This window comes from Lactuca saligna, chromosome 4, assembly GCF_052625555.1.
Source record: "Lactuca saligna cultivar CGN05327 chromosome 4, ASM5262555v1, whole genome shotgun sequence".
NCBI classification, from domain to species: domain Eukaryota; kingdom Viridiplantae; phylum Streptophyta; class Magnoliopsida; order Asterales; family Asteraceae; genus Lactuca; species Lactuca saligna.
Genome location: NC_136420.1, coordinates 148,065,155 through 148,076,486, shown reverse-complemented (window position 1 = coordinate 148,076,486; position 11,332 = coordinate 148,065,155). Strand labels below are relative to the sequence as shown.

General features: G+C 31.3%; 1 protein-coding gene across 1 annotated transcript; it reads left to right on the top strand.

Annotated features, from left to right (window-relative positions):
* The first annotated feature begins 10,339 nt into the window (after positions 1-10,339).
* LOC145038855 (uncharacterized) lies at positions 10,340-11,028 on the top strand. The gene is made up of 3 exons (XM_078987083.1): positions 10,340-10,473; positions 10,560-10,622; positions 10,700-11,028. Exons 1-3 carry the CDS (start codon positions 10,402-10,404, stop codon positions 10,877-10,879), a joined length of 315 nt encoding a protein of 104 aa, XP_078843209.1. The 5' UTR covers positions 10,340-10,401; the 3' UTR covers positions 10,880-11,028.
* Positions 11,029-11,332: the final 304 nt, after the last annotated feature.

Genomic DNA, 11,332 nt, shown 5'->3' with positions numbered 1-11,332 from the left:
TTTTACATCTGTGAGCATGACGGCAGAGACTTCGAATATGAGGAAGTTTGGAAGGTTGTTAAAAATAAACAGTATTTCATGTAGACCGCTCTAATTTCTGTTAAGAATAACCCATTGACTTGTGTTTTACGTTAATGGTTTGTTCGTATTATGTCGTTGTTATTCATGTAATTGTTGTAATGTTTGTAATGGTTCATGGAATCCTTGTTAGAAATGTATTCTGATGTATTGTGAAAACTAATGCAATGGGCATTTATTAATTCAAATTAATCATACGAGTTGCTCACATAATAAACTAATTCAGATTTTAAACAAACGAAAAACATACGAAATACATGAAAATAACCTAGTACATGAAAATAACCTACTACTCACATAATAAACTATAATAGATTTTAAACAAACAGGATATATTTCAAAATATTCCAAGGGGCTTCAAACTGGAATTCCAACCCGTTACTTAATGACTTGTACTCCTCCTTAGCAGCTTCCAAGATGACCTCCTCAGTAGCATTTAAACGGGTGTCGTCAATTTTGGTATAAAGATCGTTGAATAATAGAACTTCGGTTTTCATTTCATACCATCTTGCTAAGATGTCTAGTTCGTCATGATCGTTTCTTGTAGCCATTTGGTTTTCAGCATTGAAAATATTGGTTAAACGACTCCAAAACATTGGATCGTTCAACTTGCTTGTCTCGTACACATGAATATAAGCATGTATAAGAACCAAGAACTCTTCATTTCTCCATGATATAGAACTCATTTTGATTGAAACTAAGAGAGTGGAATATAAAAAACAATATTTGAACAGCTGTATTGGTTTATTTAATAATGTATATATGTAACATAAGGTCAATTTATAGTAGTTTCTACACAAAATCGCAGTCCAATCTTCTAATATGTCTGCATTTCATAGTCAAAATTAACTGACGAATGCAGTGTACTATACTTATAACATAACAAAGCACTGTTCGAGTTGACAAGTCATCCCCGGTCGAATGACAACACAATACATTGTTGCTTGAATTGACAAGCCATTGCAGCAGGAAAGTAAGGAGTCGTTATAAATAGATTTTAATATCCGTTGTAGTTGTTTCGTATTACTTCCCTCCCTGCAATTATGGACTCACCACATACATGGAGGAACGCAGAGGAGGTCGCTTTGGTTCAAGCTTGGATTATAACTGTAGAGGAGGATTTTCCACCGGGTCCCCCACAAGTTCGTGCTGGATCATTTTGGTCTCGTGTCTGTCATTTGTTTCACCATTTAATGGGGCGTACTCAATATCGAAGAAGAAAAGATGTCAAAGCGAAGTTTCTGGATTTGAAAATGAAGGTGAAAGAATTTCAACGTATTTACAACGAGTTGGATAACGAACATGCAAATACGGATGAAGACATTCTACGGTAGGTGGCTTTGGAACTATACCGTTTTGAATATGATGGTAACGAGTTTACCCACTTAGATGCATGGAATCTTTTAAAGAATGTCCCTTATTTTTAATATGCATGTTGGTTAAGGTAATGGATTTTCGTTATTTAAGTTGCTTGTTGTTGTATGTGTGTAGTCGTCACTATTTAATAAAAGTCCATTTCTTTTAATGTATGTTGTTTCCTCAATAGCCAATACATAATACGACATAAATTAAATAACTAATACATAATACGCCATAAAATATGAATGAGTTACATAAATAACTAATACATAATACGACATAAAATATGAACAGGTTTCACGGATAACTAATACGTAACACGACACTAATACATAATACTACATAAAATATAAAGGTGCTACATGAATAACTACTGCATTGAGGGAGGTAACAGGACCACCGTTTCATTTGGTATTTCCCAATACACATGTGATGGTATAGTATTCACCAACTCAGATCCATATGCAAGTCGATACACCTAACTAGTGAACTTGTAATCAACCATTATGTTTATGGATTCAGATGTACGGGTTCTTAGACATGCTATAGTGTGGGCACATGGTATACCGCTTTTTTGCCATTTACCACAACTACATACCCTTCGTTCAAGTTGTACGTTGGTGGTGGCAAAATTGTCATCGACTTGATATGTATCCCCATACAAACGTCTTGCATTCCAATTGTAAGACTTGTTGACACATTTTTGAACCTTACTCTCAACGTAAGGGGTCAACCCACCAGAAAAACTCCCTGTAAAATTTGATATTTTAATAAAAATAATAGCACATTAAAAAAACTAAATATAACAATCTCCCTTACCCGCCACGTCGGCTCGTTCAGCATACTTTGGATGTATCGACCTGGTGATTAACTCAATTATCGTTGTTATAGGAAACTCACGTCTGGATATAATTTGCAAAATTTCAGGGACGTCAATCGATTTAACATTGTAGCGTATTTTTGGGAAAAATGCTCGTGTCCATTTTGAAATTGGTATATCGTCAAGCCAGTAAATTGGACTCCTAAGCAAGGAAAAGAAAGGTGATTTCCTACATGCAGTTTGCAACCTTTCCAAACACAAGTAAAAATCATCAACGCTATATGCATTGCATGACTTCCAAAACAACAATTCAACTTCCGTATTGTTATGTCCCACAGAGTCACGTATCTTTCGAGTTATATCTTTAGGACAATATCCATGATAGGAATCCGGGTAGGCACTCTGAACACCAAATTCTATTTTATCACACAGGTTGCTTATGAAACCAACCTCTATGTCCTCACCTAAACAATCTTTTAACCTCATCATGAACCATCTCCATGATTCTTCACACTCTAAGGTTCCCAAACCAATTGCTAAGAGTAGTGGTTCATGATTTCCATCTAAAGCCACTGCGAAGTACATTGTTGTCAGATAGCTCCCAATAAGGGGTAAATAACCCACATATATCAGCGGTATCATGTACCTAAGGAAGGTACGAATCTACATAAAAACAAACACATATTAGTGATGAGTAAAAACTAATCGAGATACATTACCATGAAATATTATATAACTCAATAAAAGAAGTATGTTATACCACGCAACCTAAAGCCACAAAACAGAATTGAAAGCGGTTGGTATCGGTTTTCTTGATGGCTGTGAAGGTATTAGGATTTGTTCTTTGAAGGTTATGCAAGAAAATTGGTAGTTGAGAAAAGCTTCTTCCGATGTTAGTACTCATTTTCAAAACTGATGAAAGTGCTCTACAATCACCACACAAATGCAATATCAATAAAATGAGATTATAAATAGAAAATATTGTATCTCTACTGTTCACAATTCACAGTTTAACCTTTTAAATTTATAGTCAAACCAGTTCATTTCATAGTCAAATTTCACTGACCGACATGACAATACTACAGAACGTACTTGTCTGGATTTCGTAGTTCAACTTTTTGAATTCATAGTCAAACCAGTTCATTTCATAGTCAAATTTCACTGACCGACAAAACAATACTACAGAATGTACTTGTCTGGATTTTGTAGTTCAACCTTTTGAATTCATAGTCAAACCAGTTCATTTCATAGTAAAAAAGAATTGTCTGTAACATGATTTCTTCTATAAAAGGGTGTCACTAAGTATGAAAAATGTATCTGTCAAAGCAACTCCTATTTATAAGAAAAACAAGGCTAATGGCATACTGCAATTGCGGAGGAGAACATATCGTTAGGATTTCGGGAACATCTAAAAACCCAGGAAGATTGTTTTACGCTTGCCCATATTTGGTATCATGTTGTTAACATCATTCAAATTTAAACCCTTGTGGTTACATGACAAACAATTAATTTCTTACTGTCAATGTTAAATTTAATAGGGACCAAAATGCGGGTTTATCAGTTGGGTTGATGAAGAGAAGGACCAATCATCTATGGTAATAGCTAAAGTAGCTAAGTCTAATAAGCTCTTTCAATCAGAAAATAAGAAGTTGAAGATAGCGTTGATTTGTAGTTGGGTGTTGTTCTTGGCAGTTCTTGTTTACAAGTTGTAAGCTTTTTAATATTGTTTTTATGGTTTTGAAGTTGTTAGGTTAATAAATTGTACATTGTATTTGTACTTACGTTTACAACAGCCTACTTGTAACGTTAAAACAAATGTTGTAGTCGTTCTTATGTTGTATGTATTCATAAGTTATTAGTAGGTCATTAATTTGTTGTAATTGTCGTAACGTTAAATTTTTTGCCATCCGTTCACGAAACTGAAAAAATAAACTAATAATCATATCCAACATTAATTTAGATATACAATTATATAATCCCACTACATAGGACCAAGACTAGACCCCCAAAATTTTTTTGCCATCCGTTGATGGAACTCTAAAGCTGCGGTCTTTGGGTCAATAAGAACACGTATTGGTTGACCTGAAACGAATTGCTCCATAAACATACAAACAAAAACACCGCAATCTCCCAAATGACTACTTTATTGGGGAACATTTTCTTCATAAATGAATTGCATATTCAATGGAATCCTTGGGGTGTTCCTCCGGGCCCAATACTTAATCTTGTCCAAATAATTTGTCACTCGACGTTCAAATTTGGAAAAGATTCCTTCAGAGTAGAATTTTTCATAAGCCGCTCTACCAAGACTGTCATAAATATGGACTTCCATTGATGCTAATCGTAGTTCCCCAAATAGCCAATGATTAGGGGATGAATGAATCGGCAATAAGACCTGTATAAGGATCATAAAATAAAATTATGTTTTTTTACATCACAATACAAAAACTTAACAAAAATAACAATATTATTTTCAATATAAACAATTAAGTTTACCGTATCAACATCCCACCAAGCAACCATGAAGTCGGGGTATGTAGCTATACCAGACATAAACGCCCTCCAGTCCTGTCCTTCTTCCAAAGCATGAGAAACAAAAAAATTTGGAGGCATTATTGTATGCCGATCGCTCTCAAACCGTCTCTCCATTAATAGTCGGTACCAAATGGTTATATGTTGCACACATGATACTTTTGTTATTGACTAAAAATCAATTAACTTTTAAAATAATAAATTAACAATTAATTTACCAATGACTCCAACCATCCGTCGTGTGTATGCCCAAACAATGAGCTCCAAAAATCTCTATCTAACACGAAATTTAACAAACGATGCTGGACATCATATGAATGAAATAAATAATTTTTGATGACAACCTCACCGCCTGCTACGTAAGGTTGCAGGCGCAACATGGAGAAGTCATGAGCAACACCAAAAACTGGAGGAGGAACGAGGCTTGTTGATTTGATATCAACCTTCTTTTTTGTTCTTCTTTTTGGCTTCGGTGTCGTGTGCAACTAAAATCAATATTCAAATGTTTAAATCTATATCTTTCAGATAATTCACATAAATATAAAATCATGAGTTTATAAATAAAACGAATACCTCGGTGTAAGGAGTGCACAAATATTGTGATGGTTTTCGAGTCCTCATTTTGTCGTGTGGAACTTCTTTGCCATCATACTCATCAAAATAGTCTACAACTGCCGTAATTCTTATTACATCTTCGTCCGACACCTAATTTAATAACCAATAATCTCTAATTATAAATAAGTTTCAATATACTAAAAACAAAATATAATTTAATGTAAATATAAGAACCTCTTTAGCTTCACTATAATCATTTACGTCAAACACCTCATCATCAAATTTGTTCCCTGTATTGTCATTCCTCTCCTCCGACTCCTACATTAAAAATAAAACTTTATACTTAATAACGAAATACACATAATTTAATAAGCAATAATATCTAATTAAATAAATGATTTAATCTACTAAAAACAATATATAAATTAATGTAACTATAAGAACCTCTTTAAATTCAGTATAATCATTTACATCAAACACATCATCATCAAATTTGTTCCCCGCATAGTCATTCCTTTCCTCCAACACCTACATTAAAAATATAACTTTTTACTTAATAACGAAAGACACATTATTAAAAAGTAATTATTAAAATCGTAAAGATAATATCTATAACAACCTTGTCGTCTTGAATATCACCAAATACATTTTCAGTTGTATTGTTTTTATTCAACACTTCATCTTGCACAACCTATATTTTCAAATATAAAATATGAACACATGTATTCATATTTGTTAATAAAATTTAAAAAATAATGTAGCGTGTAACTAACCTGTTCATCATAATTTCTTTGTGACACTATCAGATCATCAAAAGCAATGTCGTTCCAAAATTGTTCAGTATTCACTTCTTCACCAAAAAACTCTGTAGGTTGTCAGTTCATAAACACATGCTGCTCCAGTGCATGTAGCCATTTCAACACCTCGTCTAACTTGTGTTTTCCACTGCCCCTACCTCTACCATGAGAGCGACCACTGGACGACATACTAGACAAAGATTCGTCTTGTCTCCTAAAATGGTCCCGTACTGGGGATGGAACTGCTTTCCCTTGACCATATACATACTCTTGAAATGACATATAATAACAAGATGTCATCTCACCATCACCCGGTAACATGTTTTGTCTTGGTGGTAGACCCTCCTAAAAAATTAAACATATTAAAAATGCATATAAAAGTATAATAATCAAGTTTATTAATAATAAACGACAAATTTATAAACCTGCATCTTTGACGAAATCTTGTTCACGTCAACCCATTTTAATTTTTTAGTTCCACTCCATCGTTTCATCCGAGGCAAGTATTTATTTTTTTTCAACACAAATCCACATGCACGAACAGCCGGAATCATCTCATATATCCATATCTACAATTTTTTACAATTACAGTAATAAAAGTTAAAATTAAAATAAAAAACTTAACAATAAAACAATTTAAATATTATAATATTTTTATACCCTAATTGGAGCCGTAAATCCTGATACGGAGTACTTTAAAGTTTGACCACGCTCAGAAAGTGATAAATAATGATGTATTTTGTTCCATGTATCCTCAAGGTCAACATAAGTAAAATCCCAAAGATAGCTACCCCAAGTGAAACTAACAAAACAAAAAAACAATATTAGTTTTTATATAAATTATAACTTTAATAAAATATAACTTTTAACGTAAACAAAATATACTTGTTCCAGAGATCCAAATTCTCAGCAAAAAAAAAACCAATCTTGTGGCACCCGATCATTAACTTCTTTACCCAAAAAACCTTCACACATAATGTATATCAAACATACTCTAACTGCATCAACGTCGTCAAGTGCTCCGAATGTTCGATTTAAAATTAAACGTTTAAGGTCGCCGATTTTCACCGAACTATTGGTATGGTCCGGAAATAGCTGTTCACGCAATAAACATCTTTTTTTACTGCTTAATAATTTTTCCGACCCTTTTTTCCCAATGTTTTTTGGATACTCCTCAAAATTGAAGCCGGTTATCAAACAAAACTCTTCCGGCCCATAAACCATTTTCGTATTGCCTACCCGAAAATATAATTGTTTTATTCCATCTGGAGATAAAACAGGGTCCGGCCGGATCTGATGAAGGAACATTTTATGGAACAACAATGCGTCCCCTTGTAAACGAGGGACATCAATAAAATAACCAAACACGGTATTTCTGAAAATGGCACGTCTGACATCATCTAAAACTTTAAATACTTCCCATATGTTACCGCCAGAACCTTTTAAGTTCGCAAACGCTTTCACATTGATAAAACTAAAATCATGCTGCAAAAAAAAAAAACACAAAAACAAATTAGATAACTAAAAAATATTTTGTTTTTAAAATATATGATTACGAACTGTAATACATAAACAATTAGTAATGCAAATACTATTTCTTAATTAATAATTATTTTTATATTTCCGATAAAAAACAATAACATACACATATATAAACAATTTTCCAAGTTATACAACAAATATATTTACGATAAAAAACAATATCATACATAATTATATAAACATTTTATTAAACATATTTTCAACTTAAACAACAAATATATAAATGATAATTTTTCAACTTAAACGACAAATACATACACATTTTTTATCTTTCTAATTATATAAACTAACATTTTATAATCATATAAACAAACAATTTTTCAAATAAAACGACAACCAAATTAACAATTTTGCAAGTTATACGATAACAATTGTTCAACTTATACGACAAACACAACCAATTTCTAACAATATATATACGACAAATTTTCAACTTATACAAATGTTATACTTATAAAATAAATATATATACAAACGACTATTTTGCACATACTATAATTTAACTATTTTTCACTTTATATAACCAATTATACGATAACAATATACAAGTTTTCAGGTTATACAACAACTAAACAAACAACAAAAATAACAAATTCTAAACATTATTTACGCAGTCTCTACTTGTACATTCAAACAAACACTAACAAAATACCATTTAAGCTTCAAGTATACTAAAGAAATATTAAAACTATTAAAATACAACAAAATTACCCTTTTTTTAACACTAAATAATACAATAAATGATAACAAAAAAAAAAAAAAAAAACTTAAACATTTAAAGAGTTAAAATCTAACCATATTCGCCGGATTGTTGACATAATCCTCCATTTTCTTCAAAAACTAGCCAAACTCGCGAAAATACTCCAAAGATAGAGAGAGTTTTTGTGTAGAGAATGGTAAAAATGGAGAAAAAAAAACGTTTATATACCGAAAAATGGGGGATTTCGCAGATGGAGTCTCAATTTCGCAGATGGCATGCTGATTTCGCAGATGGGGCATTTTCATCAGCGAAATTGTTGGCTATTTTTGTAATTTCGATATTTTTTGGTTATTTTTGTAATGTAATTAGTGTAAATGGCTATTTTTATCATTTTATCAAAAAAAAAAATATATATTGTAGTTGCAGTAACCTCTTAGAACACTCAATAGGTCCGCCACTAAAACCATAACCTTAATACTATGTTTTCGACCAGACGATCAATCATATTAACTTTTGTTTATATATTTGAACTTCAATAATAATATAATTGCTCTTTTAGGTGCACACTAATTAATTTTTTTTTTACAAGAATACCAAAAAATCTAGTTGTATGGGACCCCTCAGGACACTTTATAGGTTTTAGAACTTCAATAACAATATAACCTTAATCATACATTTGGAACAACTCAACCATATCAACTTCTGTTTATATATTTGAACTTCAATAATAATATAATTGTTTTTTAGTAGGTACATACTAATTATTTTTTTTACACTAATACAAAAAATCGAATAGTTTTACAGGACCTCTCATGACACTCTATATGTCTACCCCTGTTTAGAATCATGACTTTAAACAAAAACTTTGGACCAACTCAACCATATCAACTTTTATATATATATATATATATATATATATATATATATATATATATATATATATATATATATATATATATATATATATATATATATATATATATATATATATATATATATATATATATATATATATATGATCTTCAATAATTATGTCATTGTTTTTTGATTGTGCATACTAATTAATACTTTTTACACTAATACGAAGAACACTCTACTCATAACACTCTATAAATCTACCCCTTTTTAGAATCATAACCTTAATCTTATACGTATATGTTGGACCAACTCAACCTTGTCAACTTTTGTTTACATATTTGAACTTCAATAATAGTATAATTGTTATTCTTTAGGTGCACACTAATTAATTTTTTTTTACACTAATAGGAAAAAATTGAATAGTTACAGGAACCCTCGGGACACTCTATACTATTTACTCTATAGGTGTGTCCTGATTCATAACATACTATTATAAATATATGAATTTTGAATGTATCTTCATATTGACCAATTCTTGACTTTATTTAGATAAAACAGTTACTTGTGAATCACTATATTATAAAAAAATTTGTTAGCTCATTATATTATAAATACCCATCAGTTAATGAAATACATGCAGCCTTTCACAATCATTTTTATATATATAAAAATCGAAGTTTTAAATCTAATAATTTATTGTATCATTCAAACGCAAATTTTGGCTCGTGTAAGCACTTAGAATAAAATATTACTCAAATAACTTAACCAATAATAATAATAAAAATCAATAACATTATTTATACAATTTATCAGTCATGTAAAAGAGGTCTACAACTCTACATCATATCGATTCTCATACAAAACCTAACTTATATTTTTTTCTTGTCAACAAATCGATCCACGACATATAAACATATCCAAAAGTCCTTTCATTTTAATTTAGTACACTTAAGGCACGGGATATGAATGAAATGATCCCCCTTTGTCTATTTCTTGGTCTCTATTCGTCAAATTTAAGATCTCCAAATGGTCCGTGAATACTTTATAGGCTTCATTTTATTTTGCCAACCTGGATTTAATAGACACTTAAAAGTTAAAACACCCATCACCAAATACACATATTTATACTTTATGACACCAGATCCTTCTTCACAAAACCCATGGCTACCTTTTGTTGCCCAATTGAAACCGAACCCAAGACCTTGAACCAAGTTGAACTCAACCATGCACGGGTACATATATATGATACATCTTCTTCAAAGCATGAACATGTTATTTGTATTCTAAGTTTCAGTTTCTTTTTGTTTGTTATAAACAGGAAGCTGCTGTTGGTGTTTTGAAAGAAAATGAACCATCTGAAGCTTCTCGTATCCTCAATGAGGTCAATAAAGGGGGTGATGTTATTGTTTGTGTGATTAAGAGATTAAAGGTCTTGATTTCATGATATGAATGTTGCAGGGTATGAAACCAGTTATCGGAGTTGAAGAGATGGCAATGGTTATTGATAGAAAGGATTCAATTTACAGGCTTCAAGGCGTGTCTACGACTGGTGAAGCAATTTGCCAGTGTTCGGTGATCGGTGTTGTGTCTACTCCTGATCAAAGTAAATTGAAGGAGCCTTTTTCTGCTCCTTTTTGATCATGTTTATGAGTTGAAAATACTTTGTTATGATCAACTTATGAAGTTTTCTTTTACTTGTTGATGGTTTGCATCATGAAATGATATATGATTATTTACTAGCAAATTCTATATTATGATTCCTTTGATGAGGATCTGACTTTCCAGTGTTTTCGTTTACTTGATGATGATTCCAATTATTTTACAAATGAACACCGTTTTTTAAAAGTATTTGGTAGTAAACCAATGCACATTGGATTCCTTATTTAAATCATTCAAATTGCTTATAATCACAAATGGTTTCATCGACGGGTTAAGACATCCACAATGTATTGACTTATATAAAGTTTAATGGATTGACGTATCATTATTTTACTTTTAATTCAACACTAACATTTTTTTTCCAACAATACATTAAACTCTACAAAGTTGAATGAAACATATTAACAAAAGCATATATTACAAAACCAAATT

Excerpts from the sequence above, each read along its gene's own strand:
- LOC145038855 (XM_078987083.1), top strand. The coding sequence starts at position 10,402 with ATGGCTACCTTTTGTTGCCCAATTGAAACCGAACCCAAGACCTTGAAC. Across the intron at positions 10,474-10,559 it reads TTGAACTCAACCATGCACGG|GAAGCTGCTGTTGGTGTTTT; the intron begins GTACATATATAT and ends TGTTATAAACAG. Across the intron at positions 10,623-10,699 it reads CTTCTCGTATCCTCAATGAG|GGTATGAAACCAGTTATCGG; the intron begins GTCAATAAAGGG and ends TGAATGTTGCAG.